At 40.8% G+C, this 16751-nt stretch overlaps 1 protein-coding gene across 3 annotated transcripts in view; it reads left to right on the top strand.

Annotated features, from left to right (window-relative positions):
- syde2 (synapse defective 1, Rho GTPase, homolog 2 (C. elegans)) overlaps nt 1-14117 on the top strand; it is a 43285-nt gene extending 29168 nt beyond the window's left edge. For 2 of the 3 annotated variants that reach the window (XM_079646894.1, XM_079646896.1), the window contains exons 6-8: nt 5603-5784; nt 6440-6671; nt 10223-14117. In XM_079646894.1, the coding sequence (XP_079503020.1) occupies nt 5603-5784; nt 6440-6671; nt 10223-10932 (1124 nt within the window). In that variant the 3' untranslated portion in view covers nt 10933-14117. Of the gene's footprint in view, nt 1-5602; nt 5785-6439; nt 6672-9169; nt 9224-10222 lie in introns of all 3 variants that reach the window. The other variant, XM_079646895.1, reaches the window with a different exon arrangement.
- The last annotated feature ends 2634 nt before the right edge of the window (nt 14118-16751 follow it).

The following is a 16751-nucleotide window of genomic DNA, read 5'->3' as shown; positions in this document are numbered from 1 at the left end:
GGACCAGTACACTCTACAGACACATTCCCAGTAACACTGTGCTTTAACAGTTGAGTTACTCAAAATATCACATGAGGAAGTTGTGGTAAGAGAGGTTTCACTTAGTAGTTGTTGGTGGTAATTGTGGTTTGTCAGTAAAATCCTATACGCCTACGAGGCAGCTTAGTTTCTGACATAAACAGTGCCATTGACACTTTTAATCAGAGTAAAACCGGATAAAACAAATACATGATGAATCACTGTGGAAAAGGTTTTGAGGGCACGGTAGTGACCTTAACTAATAATTAAGCCCTCAGCCTAACCGGTTGTGGTCTTTGTGTGGAAACAAAGCTTCTAAAGTGATACAATGATGGGAAACTGTCTCTATCCTCAGAAAATTAAACCAACACAGCTCGGTTATTGATCCTTGTTTGTGGTGTTTTTAATTTGCCTTGCCTGACTGGTCTTTTCCATAGCCTACTTCGCTACTTTGCCCCCCCCCCGCCCCCCACCCCCTCAGCAGTACACCAGTGAAGACATGGAAAGTCATTAACAAGTGCCCCCTTTGTTGCCGAACAAACACAGATGGTATTTGGCTCACGCATGGGGGATTAGCTGAACCCTGGGCCTGCAGGCGAACCCACTTTACAAAGAGCTGCGGGCCTGTGTGGGTGACAGAACGCTTCTTTAACCGCAGGTCGGGAGTCATGATAAATATTTGTGATGAATCCAGCATGTAGCATAAGCACTGTTCCCTCATATCCGGGAGGCTTTGGGGTCCACGGAAAAGTTTCAGAAACCACAGTGTAGAGTGTAACCGTGCCACCGGACAAGGCCGCCACACACACACATCTCCTCTGGCCCCCCCTAGTGCTGTGGGGGCGTGCAGGACAGCAGGGAGGGGGCAGGACGGAGAACAAACCCCCAGTTGTTCTCCGGGCAAGGCGTTGACTGCCGCACTGACAAGAGGAGTGACCTTTCACTTTGTTTGAACAAGGGGTCAAAGGTAGAGCTGTGCCCCAGTGCATTGTGTGCTTTGTAGTGTTTGGTGGCACATTTGAAACATTGAAAGACTGAATTGATTAGAAAAAAAGCATGTACATCAAAACATTTTTAGATGCTATAATCTGTAGCTTTTATCTCACGTTTAGAAGCAATTCATCAGACGGTTGTATTTCTTTCTTGGCTGAGCTGCCTTAGATCGCAGAACTCATGCTACTGTTCGGTTATATTCAAAACAGAGAAATTGGCATGTGTAGTTCATATCTGACCTGGAATAAAGCCAATGCCCCGACAGTTTAAATGTGAGAGAACAGACGCTCAGCGTGTGCTTGTTGTCAGCTCGGGTGTGAAGGAAAGAGAAGCACCTGCAGGGTAAGCACACCTGTTTACCCCTAAGCCCATGACCTTGTGTGTGTGTGTGTGTGTGTGTGTGTGTGTGTGTGTGTGTGTGTGTGTGTGTGTGTGTGTGTGTGTGTGTGTGTGTGTGTGTGTGTGTGTGTGTGTGTGTGTGTGTGTGTGTGTGTGTGTGTGTGTGTGTGTGTGTGTGTGTGTGTGTGTGTGTGTGTGTGTGTGTGTGTGTGTGTGTGTGTGTGTGTGTGTGTGTGTGTGTGTGTGTGTGTGTGTGTGCGTGCATGCACACTAGCACTGACTCATAGCAGGCTAATGATTGACCTGAATGGCTGTATTCTCCTCAATTCAGACTACATGAGCACATTTTAAATGATTGCACTGGAAAGAGTGTCAACATGTTGTCATATATTGCATGTTTTCTGCTTTTGTAAAACAATCCTGATGTTGTTGTTCTGGAGGATCTGCCTCTCAGAACAGCAAAGGTCAGACGGTCTTCTGTGCTTAGTTTCCATTTCAGACAAAAAATAACAAATCAGTGGTATTTCTGTGCTTTTTATTTGCACACTCACTAAACAACAAAAGCCTTGCTTTGCAGAGATAAGGGTGAAGACACATGGCCCATATTTGCTTCCAGGCAGTCTGCTTTCCAGCGATGAAACAAGCAGATTATTATTATCTCAGTAAAGATTGACAACGGGAAACTGGGGATATTCACAAAACATTACTGTGTTATCGGATTGAGGAACCAGCAAGTTAAGGAGAGGAACTTTATCTTGTGTTTATGCCTCCTTATCGCATCCAGCTCATACCAGATTTCATACCAATCCCGATGAAGATATAAGATAACAGAAATGAATCAGAAGTGAAAACAAACATGGAAACATGTCGCCACAGATCAGCTAAGCTGGCTCAGAGGACACCGGGGACATGTTGAATAGCAGGACACTTTATGAAGATTTAAGTGCATGTTTGCCTGAAGCCGTGATAAAGTCTAACCCTGCTGACTTATAGCTGTCATTGTGTTGGTTTACCTGACAAGGGGGGGCTAACATGGTGGGCTTTTGAGTTTTTTTTTTTCTTTAGAGCCACAAATTCCTGCCTCAGGAATGCACAATATATATGCGTGTGTGTGTTTTGTGTGTGCGTGTGTCAGGACGTTTTGATCTTCTAGTTCAGAGGAAGAAGTGCTTTAGATGCATAACAAAGTTGCATTTTTGCTTATCTCTATTGATACATTTTTGTATGAATTACATAAACCGCCCAAAACTAAAGTGCACATTTAGAAAACAAATTAAATTCATTATAATAATCACAAAGAAAGAAATCATGAGGGAAGGAGTCACAACACTCGACAGCATGGTATTTAATTGTTCACCAGCATAGATTAGCGAACTAGCATGCTAACTATTGATAATAAGCACTACAAGCAAAGTACACACAATGGTTTGTGGGAATATCACTGATTTAGCAGGTAAAGTACATTTTCGACCAGATTGTGGTTCTGATTAAAAGTAATGGGCTAATTAAAGTTAATAGGATTCATATTCTAGATATCATAGATAAGAGTATCAAACATCATGGCAATCCATCCAGTATAATTTCTATAGAAAGCATCTAAAGAGACTCCTGATAACCTGGGACTGATCGTGTAATCTTCAAAATCTGTTTCTAGATGAGAGTTATGATCTATTCTGACTGAGAATAAAAAGGTAGAAGTAGTGGGAACACTTTTTGACAGACAGTAGTCACGTCAGTTCCTATAATTTCAATAGTTTATACTTCTATTGATATGTTGTGCTATTGTGAATCGATGAAAGGTGGGATCAGTTCATGTAAAATTAGATCATTGTCCAGATTGTTGAGTTGACACTGAATGCCCCTGTGCAGATACTGAACCTAATGCTGATCTGAGACTGAACTGTAACTCTGAACTGAATATAGATCCTCCTCTCACTCTCTAATCCTATCTTTAAAATGTCCTACTGTTTGTCCACAGCCATATCATTTAAATTAGGTGTAATACACAACAACACAGAAATTGAAGGTTTATATTTAAAATACTTGTCCATCCACTTTATTAGATTAATATATGATGTACATACAATGCCAGTTAGGAATAGACTGCAAAGCTTTAATCCTCAGATTTAAAGAGCCAAGTAGGGATTTACTTGGATTAAAAAAGTGAGCGTGTTAAATTGTGCCCTGCGTTTTCTTTACTGGGCCTAAAGGGATGTCAGCGGATTTACCATGGCTCTTATTGTAGTTTGCTGTAAATAGAAGGCAAGAGGTAACCACCTCGAGTGAATGGGAAGGAATCCAGCGATGTAGAAGTGATAAAGTAGTAGCTCCTATTTACAGCATCCTAATCCCTTTCACAAGCTCAGGGGGTTGTGTCACTACTGTGTTGATTTCTACAAACGGAATAGTGCTTGATATGGATAAAGTTATCTTTTTAACTTCTTTAACAGGCAAATATAGTGTTATTCTTTAAATTGTTACATCATAAAAATGTTCCTACAGCTTTCTGACATTGTGTTGTAAGTCAACGTTTCTGATGATAGATGATAAGACATGTCGGCTATGCAGCATATCTATATTATGCTAACGATGTGCTCATGGCTTTGGGGCACACAGTATCCTATAAAACATTTAGTTTTGCTGATAGCAGAAGAACATCATCATCAACTAGGTCAACTTCACATCCCTCAAGCTGATATACAATCATTCCCTCTACCAGAGATCCACGTTTGCAGAGAGCCAGTAAGAATGGCTGAAAAACTGTAACAACCCACAGCACAAAACTGTAATCTCATAATATGCATGACTCTTGAATCTGAATATTCACATTTCACCAACATAAGCAAAGCTGCATGAAGAACCTACTGTAATCCACTATTCAGCAATGCAAATATTGCACACAAATAGAATGAAAAAGCCATGAGTGAAAGTGTCAAATACACAAAACAGGAGTAGAGCCATGGAATTTTACGACAAAACATGTTAGTACAAGTGCTCGGTGTACAAAAGCAGCAATCTCTGGTATCTCAGTGGAGGGTAAACCCCTTTGGGAAGAGTCGCCACGGTCCAAAGGTGCGGACTGCGAGGACAGGAAATGTGTTATTCCGGCTTGAAGTGCATGGTTGAACCTAACAGCCGATTAGTTAAGTGACAGAAACACAAAGCTTTGCAGCACCAGCAGGCATAGCAGCAATATGTTCCTCACGAATCCCAATACGACATGATTGGGCTGCTGGCAGGTGTTCAAGCATCAGCAGCATGCAGCATTGCAGAACAAAAACACTTTGTGGGAATGCAGTGTGGGTGTATTGATATATATTTGAAACAAGTATTTCACATTTGTTGCAGCAGCACAACACAGGTTATTTACTTAAACTAGCTTACGGTCGTTACTCTATTGTAAATTGGCCAACTTAAAGTCTGTCAACCTTTTTTGTGAACAAATTCTGAAGTACTCTTTTATCGTTACATTTGGAAAAAAAAAGACAAGTAGAAATAAAGTGCGTCCTTTGTTTCATCAAAAGTGGTTATTTGCAGCTATTGTTATCATTATAGTAATGTCACTTCTGGTCTTAAAAAACGATATTATACAGATGTGCTTTTTACAGGCATTTGTGTGTCTTTTTGGAGCACAACCAATATTGCTGATTACACCGCCCCCAGCCGTGTCTGAAAAGTGATCCCGCTCCATGCAGAGAGAAAGGAGATCACTCACCACAAAGAGCTGTCATACTGCCAAGAGCCTTTCTTATTCCCGTATTTATTCCCAACCCCCCCCCTCCCTTTATTTGCCTTTGATCAAAAGACATGCCAGTGATATTTCGGGGGCTTAGTGCAGACAGACAGCATGGGTTTCATGTTTTCCCGTAGCTTTTGTCTGAACTACGGGAGGCTGAAGTCACAGGTGTGAATGGGCCATCACAGACCCCAGGCCCCCCCTTTGACACTTTTTGGCTGCCGAGTCAGTCCCGACTCCAATCAGGCACCTCAGCAAACGCCACAGGATCACCTGCGAAAACAAAGGGACCTCATTCTGCAGCCAACAGAGTGCGCCAGTCTCAGCTGTTTAAAAAACACGGGAAAATAAAAGCCTTTCATTTCTCAATGACAGCACTTCTTAAAGATATATTGTTAGGGATTTGTCAGGTAGTGAAGCTTTTCTCAGTTAAAGTGTGGGAAAGCTGCTGTGCTGCAAAAAGCTTTCCACTGATTCCTTTAACACCCTTCACTTTCTTCTCCTCCCTCTCTCCAGGAGTACTGAAGGATTACCTGCGAGAGCTGCCATACCCTCTGATCACCAAGCACCTGTATGAGGCAGTGATGGAAGCCATGGCAACGAGGCCTCTGCGGATAGGACCATCGGGCTGCGAGAATGACGCGGGCGACACAGAACACACCGTCAGCCTGCTGGAAAACCTGCCAGACGTGGAGAGGGTGAGGAACCGTAACATCCTGCTGCCTCTCACAGTCATCAGAGTGCTCGTGTCACTGAGGTGGTTTTGAAAGGGATAATTGTGGCATAGATAATGATGGGCCTAATGCTACATATCACTGCTGTTTCACTTCTATTACGTAGGCTTTTACATCAGGGGATACTAGTGGTGGCATGCAGTCCACCAGTCAGCACCGGGGGTTTTTCACCACACTTTTTCACTGTTCTTTAACTTTTTTAGGATAAATCATGAATGACCCAAAATGAAAAATAAAGGTTTTTTAGGCAGATATTAAAGTAAATGTTTTAGCTAACTATCCAATTATTGTACATTGGTGAACACACAACAGTACCATAAACTAGTGTTTTTAAGGATGACCAAGGATAAACTAAGTTACTGCTACTACTCTTTTCTCAGTTAAAACAATGATACATGTATTTGTGTGTAAGGTTTACAGTATGCAGTATGCTGCCATATCCGCTTGACATCAGAAAACTCCATCTGTGAAAATGTGGGATTTAGACATTTCAAGAATTATGCTTTTTACTGTTAGCTTGAAAAGGTAGATTTTCTAGTCTTTCTACTGATGACAGTTATGGTTCTGAAACAATTAATCTTATTAAAAACCGTTTGTGTTTGTTGTTTGTGTGCACCAGGTGACACTGCAGAAGCTTCTTGACCATCTTAAGTTGGTAGCGTCCTGCCAGGAAGTGAACAAGATGACGTGTCAGAACCTGGCGGTGTGTTTCGGCCCGGTGCTGCTCAGCCAGCGCCAGGAGGCGTCCTGCCACACCAACCGAGTGTTCATCGACTCCGAGGAGCTCGCCAGCGCGCTTCACTTCAAAAAACACATCGAAGTCCTGCATTACCTGCTGCAGCTCTGGCCTGGTGAGAAATGTTTTATGTTCTCTTTTAATTATCATTGAATACATGCTGTGATTTTGCCAATATAAGTCCAGATGCATCAGGTATTTTGGGGGTGAAATACATTCTTAAAATCATATTGTCAGTAAGTCTCTATTTATATACCAGCCCTGCCTGCTGAAGGGTCTTATAAAATCAGTTCCAGCTCTGCGGTTCAGCTCTACAGAGGTCTGTTACAGGGCTGCTTTGATCCTTGTGGTTATCCACCAGTGGCACCCCCACAGCTGATAGCCACTGGCCACCAGCTGTAGGCTCCGCAGAGCGCTTCATCACGTCTTACTGAGCCTATCACAGCCGGGCCTCTAAGCCCCAATATAAACCAAACTTTTGAGGCGTGGCACCCCATCTTAAGATCAATCCCCAACCAAGGACAGGAGCCAGCAGCAGCTTCAGTCACACACAGGTCATCCGTCTGCCTGCACAGCTGCAGCTGTCTTCTCTCTGTGAGATATTAAAGGGCTGCAGCGTTATTCAGGAGAGAGTCGAGAATGATGAAACAGAGCCGCATATTGGTGAAAGCAACAAATAAGATATTCTTTAACCTTTTTAAATCTTGTGTTCACTGCGTCTCTCATCACTGTGTGAGACATTAAGTGGATGCTGTGGCGGAGTTGAAGTCGCAGCTACTGTGAATGATTAAACAAAACATTACAACATTGACAAGCATATACTATAAAATAGGCTGGAAAGATAAATACAAACCGTGTGAAATTACTGACTTCCCCATACTGCTATTAGGACTGCATCTTATTACTGTAGTATTTGGCGGAGTGTCACTCTGTTGGTCATTAAACATTTAGGGATGAGACTGTTTGAAAATCCATTTAATCCAATTTTAAATACGCAGGGTCATCAGTCCAAAACAAATCCCTCTTACTGAATCCTAAATGGAAGTAAGAGTTTTTTTTACAGAATGAAGTCAGTCTCATTGTGTCAGCATTTCTCGAGGCCAGACGTTTTTCCGAGATTCACATGCATGTTATGTTTCAAAAGAAATAGTTTCAAAGTATTTGTTACATCATGCTGGACGGACACAAATTAATTAAAATCTTCAGAGCTCTCTCCAGTAACCTGCAGCTTTCAACAGATCTGCTGATTGATGTCTGAAAAAGGACTGACTCTGTGTCTGCTCTGGCCTCTATATTTAAATACATCGTCAGACTCCCACGTTGAACCAATTCTCTGTGTGAACGGCAAAAGCTAAGCACCCTATTTTACATCAACTTGGAAAGAACCACACAGAGAGGGAAAAAGCAGCTGAATAAGTCAACATTTGTGAATCCCTTAATTGCAGGTAGCTCGGTGAAGTGCAAGTTGAACTTCAAAAGATAAACACGGACCCTCTTCTTTAGAGGATAGAACAAATACGCAGACAATAAGGGAAGGAAAATGGGGTCAAGTCGTCTGAAGATAATAGTCTTAATCTTCAGTAAAAGCCTGCACTTGTCCTGCCTCCTGTCTGCAGCTGATGTCACCCAGCGAGTGTCTATAATGACCGCTAACAACCTTGAAAACCCTTCAGTCCAGGTTCAAGCCTTTGTTTAGGCCCTAAGTGTACATTTCCAAATCTGCCCGGCTCAGAGCGTAGGACACCTGGACTATAATTAAAGACATTCCAGGCTTAACCTTAGCCCTAAGCCCCTAAGACTTCACCCTAACATTTCACAATCATTATGGGATATTTCCAGCCGCCTCTTCACGCCTCTCACACATAAACCAGAGCCTCCTAGGCATTGTTGCTCAGGACTCAAGTGTGTATGTCTTTAGGCGAGGGCAACAGACACTAGTGACACTATTTACAGGTAGTGTGAGAGAGCATGAGCTGAAGAGGCTGAGGGGGTGTTGTGTGATCATTGTGAATTCCAGTTGTATGTGTTAGTAGATATGAGCACATGGTTTTACAGACAAAAGCCTGTGACCTAAGAATGTCATTGTCATAACTACACTGTAGCTATGTACATATGACAATAAAAGCCTTGAATCTTGAAAAAAAAGAGAGGAGAATGTCTGTTTGTGTGTGAGAGAAATTCAGCACACAAAGTACCTTCCGCCTATTTGAACAGTAGCATTTTCCGTCTGCTTCCTGCCTTAATTTTCTCTGCTGACAGCTAATAGCTTTAATCCTGTCATCAGTGAATCATGTCTGAAATTAAATAACACCTTGTCTCCTAAAGGAGGATCATTTCTGTTTGTTTTAGGTGATAATTGCTTTAGCCTCAAGAGAGTTGCAAGGCATGCAACCGATGCACTTAAATACTGCATCAGCATCTGCCACTCCTGATGAATGAAAGAGTCACCATGGTTCATAAGAAGTCATCAGTTTTTGTAAAGATAATATTTCAAAACTCTTTCACACTCATCCAGACAAAAAAACATTCCGTTTTGTTAAATTGGACCTCTTGTACCTGACTTATAGCCATAACTTTTAACACTATTTTGCTTTTTGTTCCTTTCCAATCCAGTAAGAGAGAGCTAGCGGTTTCAACAAGTGTAGGTACACAGAGATAAACAGACAGGTAACCGGGCTGTGCTGGTTTTGTTGAGTGCTCGCTCTTCCCTTTCATGGCACAGTCAGATGATGTCCAAACAGGGTATCAGTTTAGTTAACTTTAAGTTTAAGTTTGATTTAGTCAACAGTTGATAACCACTAGTACAGAATGATGGCATCAGAGACACAGAGTGTGGTGGTGTGACTTCAGCATGTGTTTGTCTGAATTTCAGCACAGCATGGCATGCTTTGATTATTTTGGCCGGGTGTGTGTCAGGGCTTCCATAACTCAAGATGAATTTATTGCTGGATTATGCAGATGTCTTTGTTTACCCAGTCTGGGGTTGTGCTACAGAAAAGGCTTGTTGTGTTTCACAGCATGTTTTTAAATGTCAGTTTCACCATGAAGTTTCCAAAGCGCGACTTGTAACGCTTAAAGAATCGGTTCACACAAATTAGAAAGCAATAATATGTTTTTTTATTTACTCCCTTGTGATACATTGCCATGCAGATAATTGGTGCCAATGTTTTGAGATTTGTTTTGTTTTTGGAACTCAAAGCATAGATTAAAAATATGACTCTAAACTAAAATGATATAGCCGCAGTCTAACCCTCCATAAACAACATTTATGATATTCAACACTTTGAACAGTTTTAACTGAAACTGCTTTTTACCAAATGAAAAGTCACACAAAGGTCAGAAGGAAGTTGGCAAGTAAAAATGCCTGCATGGCTACATATCACGATGGGGGGCTTCTAAAGAAAATCCCTTTTGTAAATGATTGTGTCATTTTAGGAAATATTCTAAGGCTTGTAAAATCCACCCAAAATCACCTTTAGCTTTCTTCATTTCCTGTCTTAGTTAAGCTAACAAGCTGCTTACTGTAGCAACATATTTCTTTGTCTATTTCGGAATGGAATACTCCCATTTAACCGAAGTTAATGTCAAACCATTTGTATTAATGATATTAGTTAAAATGGTCTCTGATTAACTGTCTGTGGTCTCTCTTCCTCTCTGCCCCTCCAGTTGTGGACCCAACTGGCCGATCTTCCTCTCAGCCCCCTGCAGCCTCTGTGTTTCTGACCTCATCCGACCTGCTGTCAGCGCCTCCCATCAGGCGGAGAAAAGAGCGTCCCCAGGTCCTGAATCTCTCTGAAGCGGAGATGGCGGGCGTTCTGCGGCCCAAACCGGGGCGTTTGGACAGCCCTAGCAACCGCTACGCCGGCGACTGGAGCCGCTGCGGCGAGAGCTACTTCCCCTGTGAAACTCTGCTGCCTCCCAACAGAGAAGAGGCGGACTATGATGACGTGCCCTCAGAGTATACAGAGGCAGCTGAAGAGGAGCAGGACAATCCTGAAGAAGACCCAGAGGAAGATAAAGAGCAGATAGTTACCTGCCCTGAGTCTGATTCTGCAGAGCAGGAGCAACCTGAGAGAGAACAAGAGGTGAAGGAGGACAGGGAAAATGAGAAAGAAGAGGAGGAGACGCAAGAAGAGAGTGACAGTTCAGGCAATGTGCAAACTTTAGAGGACAATGAGGAGGAGAGGGTGTGCAACCACATCCTTCCCCCTCTCCTGCCCAAAGAGCACACCTATCAGGCCTACATGAAGATCCAGGACATCAGCCCTGTGCTGAGCAACAGAGTCAACCTGAAGGACCTGCAGGAGAGCATCGACACTCTGATAGGAAACCTGGAGAGAGAGCTCAACAAGAACAAGCTCAATGTTGGGTACTGACTCCTACTACAGACACACACTCACAAAGCCTGACAGGGTTTGGAGAAGACCTTCTCTACCGATCAAGGTGCTTCAGGATACAGACACAGGGTTTCTATGAGAGGATGGCATGGTGCTGCTGTAAAAACAAAAAAGGATGAGAGGAGAAGAGTTGCAACGGGGCACTTCTGGCGTTTGTACCTTACCCATAGACATTCCGTAATGTTTTTATTTTACTTTTTTTGTCGACTGTCTTACTTTATGTTGTTGTTTTGTTTCAGTCCGGTTTTGTGTTCCATGTTATTATTGTTGCTTCTCTTCTTATTAGAAGAACCCATTGACCCCTCAGGGGTTTAAAAGGTGCCTTAATTGTGTGAAGGTGGTACGTCTAGAGGAGAATCCACCCTGAAATAAAATGCATCCCCTCTTGTGATCGTGATACAGTGTTGACAACCAACAGGATAACCTCTATGATGTTATGAAAAGTTGTTTTTCAGATTGAAACAGGCTGCGGTATATTCTGTTTTAAGCCGGTACATATTTATCCTAGGTACTATGGGGCTCTACTCTAAACCAATGCTGCCAACATTTGTTAAAGTGAAGTTACTGGTAGAAAAATGTATTCACTTGTACGATAACATACCAGTGATTCCCTCCAAAAAAAACGGGGTTCTGACGCAGTATTTGGACACTGGATAATTCAATATTTATGCAGTTGTTGGAAAAACTAATGGGATGAATTAAGCATTCCTATTAAGAATTTGTTTCCAACTAAGTTATTTAATTAGGTACTTATATTAGATATTGCGCCAAGAAAACAAAACCATGCCGTCTTACACTTTTGGCTGTAGCAAAAATACATTCTGATGTTTTACTGACCATTAATGGTCTCAAGTGCAGAATGGGAAAACTCTTGAATGTCTAGCTCATACCGTCTGTTTTCCAGCATGTAAACACAGTGTTTAGTAAAAGCTACCGAGATCATACAAGGAAGGTGTGATCATTCTGTTTAAGGGTGGATTTGACTTTTTAAGGCAGCAGAGAGCTTTTTTATTGAGATATGAAACCCTAAATGTTGTTCAACAATAATGCACTTATGAGGCAGGCAGTAGTGTGAATTGTCATTAAAGTTCAAGCAGTAAATAATATATGGACTGTGGACTGAGTTGACAGAGAAACAGCCGCCATTGACACCTCTTAAAGATACATTTGAAAGAATGTGGCTTGAAATGTATTTACGTTCTGCATTGTGTGAGATGTCCAGACAACATCACACAGGAATACATACATCAGTCAGAATTGAAAACAAGACATTGTCAATAGCTCTCTAATCACTGTTCACAGGAAGCTGTACAGACCATAGATATTGGATCTAAAGCCTGTAACTAAAAACGGAAAAGGTGTTTCATGTGGCATCAAATTCATTTCAGACTCAAGAGAATAGTTGAACAATTTGGACAACTTGCGTGAGTTAGATGATCATTTTAATACCACCCATGTGTAGGCCAAGTATTCAACTGGAGCTAGAAGTTCCTTAGCTAAGTTTAGCTTATTTTAGATTAGCGTAAAGACTGGAGGCGGGGGGAAATGGCTAGCCAGGCTGTTTCTAAAGTTAAAAGAGCAAACAACACGGGACCAGAACCCCTTCAATGTAATTTAAACAGAAAATCTTTCTTTGATTTGTGTGTTGCACATAGTCTTTATGCTATGCTAAGATTAGCTAATCAATCTACAGCAAATAGGCACATTTTCTCAAGATGTTAAACTTTTCCTTTAATTCAACAAACCAGTCTTCTTTCTGCTTCTCCCAGCTTTTATTGGCAAAACCGTGAAATAGACACAGCTGAAATGTGAAGCACAATTTCCAGAACTGCAGTGGAAACTGTTAGCGGAGGTTCAGACGACTAAGCTAGCTGCCTCAATCGACAAAGGACGTTTTCAGCAATCCAGGGATTCAGAATGATCAGTATTTAACCTATATGTATATAATTATATAAATGTATTCGGAGTATATTATTTTTACAGCTTCTATTTCAATGGTGTATTTAAATACTTCTGATGACCTCGTAGTGTTGTAGCAATAGTTGCTTTTCCTCCCTTCAAGCTACCTGTACACATCTTAATGTGCTGGACTAATGGTACAACTTTAGCTGTAAAAAATATGGTAACTTGTGCTCTTGCAGAAAAAGTGATATTTTTATTGTATTGTGTATATATTTGACATTGTTTTGTGTGTCTGGTGGACTAAGCTGTGTTCCTGATTATTGGTGTTTTGTTTTTTTAAGGTACTGAACGTTGCATGGTCAAAAGCTTTACTGACAAGGCTCTTTCTCATCTGCCTTTGTATTTGATATTTATGTGTAAAAATGCTTATGTTGTAATGTACGCTCATTTGTTCATCACCCAGCTCCTCCAATAGACAGATGACTGCACTGGTCAAGCTTTTCTCCAGAGGACTTAAAGACAGACTGATTTGGTTTCAAACAATTCCAAATTGTATGATTTACAATTATGAAAGGCCATGTATTTCCATTTATGTATATCTCTGAGTGTTTCCTTTAACACTTGTTTAAAGGAAAGAAACATTAGACAGGGCTTAGAGAAGGATAATTTATGCAAGGTTTCCCTTTTTATTGTCACTGTTCCACCCTGCTAACAGTCCAGCTGCTTCATGATGGTGAAGCTGTGGATGCTGCTGTCAGTCCGAGCGGTCAGTGAAAGTGAGTTTCAGCAGGGTTCCTTTCCAACCATCTGTCTGTCTAGGCAACACAAACAAAACAGGGCCTGATTTACATTATAGAATACAACATGGAGAACATCACCTAGACTTACAATTATTCAGATGCTGACAATGATTTAGTATTGCAGACACTTTAAAGATCCATTATGTTTTTATGAATAATCATTCTCAATGATGCTCAAAGACTTACACTCACAGTTTCTCCTTAGCTGTGGCTTCACATTAGGTACTCTTCCTGTCTGTCTTCGCATCTTCAAAATGTCTTACCCCTCTTTTAGAGAATATTTCAGCAAGCACCTGCATCATTTCAATTTTGTGTTACACTTTAGAGGGTTTCTGTCTTGTCATCTTTGTCCTTTGGAGAGAAGATTTCACATAAAAAGCATCACTAAACAAATCAGAAAAAGTACTTTGTGTTGATCCTGAGAACTGTATGGTCATAATAAAGTATATTATTTTACATTCACGTGAAATGTTGGTCTTTTTTAACACGGATACAAATTCCATAATTCGATTAAGATGTTATTTTCCAAAAAAGAAATAAAGCATTAATCTCAAAGACATTTCCTTTTTATTTAATTCATTAACAGTACATTTTCCACAAAACCGCAAGGTTTATGTCACAATATCACCTTGAATGAACAGATTTAAAGGCCATTCAAACTAATCTTTCACCGATCTGATTGTTCTGCTGTCTAAACAAAGAAAATACTTTATGTGCAAAAATGTACTAAAATATCATGATTTGCAGTCAGAAATGTATATTTTTATAGAACAGTTGATATTTTCTGACCCCTACACACAACTGACAAACCTGGAATTCATTCTTTAAAAAACTATTATGACAGTATTTTTAAAAAACACCTGGTATTCTGCATGTGGCCTAGAAATCGTAACACTTTTGTTGAAATTACTTGACACTGCAGCCGCATTTGCCTAAACTATTATAAACATTATCTTTGTTTAATTGGGGAAAATCTGACCTTAACTTCAGGAAACCGGACTCTGTGTTATTTTGTGTTTTTTTCATCTCCTTGCTGCGGGAGCATTGTAACCCAGCCTCAGTGGAGAACAGATAAATAAGTCGGGGAATTGCCCTTGTTGGCTTGTGGGAATCTCCCAGAACGACTTCCAGCTTCAGGGACATTCCCAGGATGCAGCTGCATTTAGCTGTCCAGTAAAAATCCAAGGCTGCACTTTCACTGTGGCTCCAAAAATAAAATATAAACATTACCAGGAGCTCTTGTGAGATATATGCAATTAACTTAGAACTAGTGTTCCACCGGTACACTCCAAAGCAGTGTGCTTAAATAGTTAAATATTATTTTAAGTATGTTTCCAAAATTAGATCTAAAATCAGGACCATGAACACTGCGCCCATGAGACTCCACTTCAAGTGATTCATATCTCTGGCAGCTAGCATTAAGAAGTCTTAAGCAGCCGCGGGCCTTTCATCACTTAATGGTTTTAAGTCTTGTTTGATGTAACTACTGTAGGTTCATATCATGTTTTTATGGCTCCCTTCAACAGGTATGAGAAGCTCTAGGGTACAGAATGTACGCATACCTTCCTGCACCCTCAAGCCCTGTTTTATATCCCAACTGAAGTAAAGAAAAAAACTGCCTGATAAACACTCAGACTGGAATTTTGGGAGATGGAGCCAAATATTTAAGTGACAGTTAAAAAATGTATGTAATTATAAACACAGGTAATTATGTCTCTGTCAGTGAAAAGTTGTTTTTGCTCTTTTTTCATGATGAAATAGGATTCAATCAACCTGCAATATATTTTTTCAAAATTGTAATCTTTTAATATCTCCACTCAGTGACAGGTGTCCATTTTAAAGGTTCTTCCTTCATGTTTGACTTTCAAAGGAGTTATCTCAGTCCTAATAAAGCAAGAGTGAAATCCCATAAAGACAGAGGCAGACATAATATCAACAGGGCATGTTTAGATAGTCACTTGATATTAAGCCGTCTATCTGGAGTATACTGAACTCAGTGAACTGAACTAAACTTTGGTTCATTTCTAATTTGCGAGTGTCGGGAGATATGGGTTTCTTCTGGTAAACATCTTTGACAGCGATCTGCATGTGAAACAAGACCTTTTCTCCCCTTCTTCGCCTGTGGGGTTTACTACGAGGCAAGCTTAAAGGAGCCAGGGTTTCTTTGATTTAGCTGACAAAACCCAAACCTGTAGTCGAGATACCACATACTACAAAAGTGGTTTTCACCTATCTTTTGTTTTCATAAAAGGAGGCTTTTGGTGTTTTAAAAGTTTAAAAGAGAGACAACTTAAACACTGGCTTTGGTCTCAACATAACTTCCTAACCAATGAATCTGGCTTCGTAGTACACTGCTATACTCCCTAAATCTCTACTGACCTTTGAGTCAGCATCATGGCGAATCAACAAGTCAACGAGTCAACCACAAAAACACACCGCCGATGTTTCCGACTTCTGTTTTGGTACCGTGTTACCTTTGACACTAAAAACGAAAGGTTGGAGCAATTGCCCCTGCGAGTACCTTACCCAAGGAGTGATGAGACATCAAAGCAGACATTTAAAATCGTCCATGTGACATTCAAGTGAAGAAGTTGGTGACAACAAACTAAAACGATGTATAAAGATTCATTTTGTTAAAACTATTAAGGCAAACAACACAGAGTGTGCGGCAGGAATCACATCCTAAGGAAACAAGGGTCACCTGTGCATACAGTACTTATGTTGAGCTGTGTATAAGCCTTACTGTTTCCAATGAACTTTCAATATCAAGATATGTTTGCTGTCTTAGCTCCAGCTTTTACCTATAAATAGTATCAAGTATGTGTTGTGTCTCAAAATAATACAAATCAATTTAAAATGCATGTGTGTGTTTAGAAACATAAACCTGTATTGTCATTGTGTTAATTCTGATACACTTGAAGACCTTTTGACCTCCATTAGTTAACTAGGCAATTGAAAACACCTGCTTCCACTCATCAGCTTCCTCCTGACACACACATGTTGTGCACTCTCCTCTTCTGATTCATGGGGCTTCACGCACATAACAAGGATTACCACGGTATACATGTCATTAGGTACCAATTACAACCACATTCA

The sequence above is a fragment of the Notothenia rossii genome, assembly GCF_949606895.1.
Source record: "Notothenia rossii genome assembly, chromosome: 1".
Taxonomy (NCBI): Eukaryota; Metazoa; Chordata; class Actinopteri; order Perciformes; family Nototheniidae; genus Notothenia; species Notothenia rossii.
Note: the sequence above shows the minus strand (reverse complement) of the source record. Positions and strands in the feature narration are given on the sequence as shown.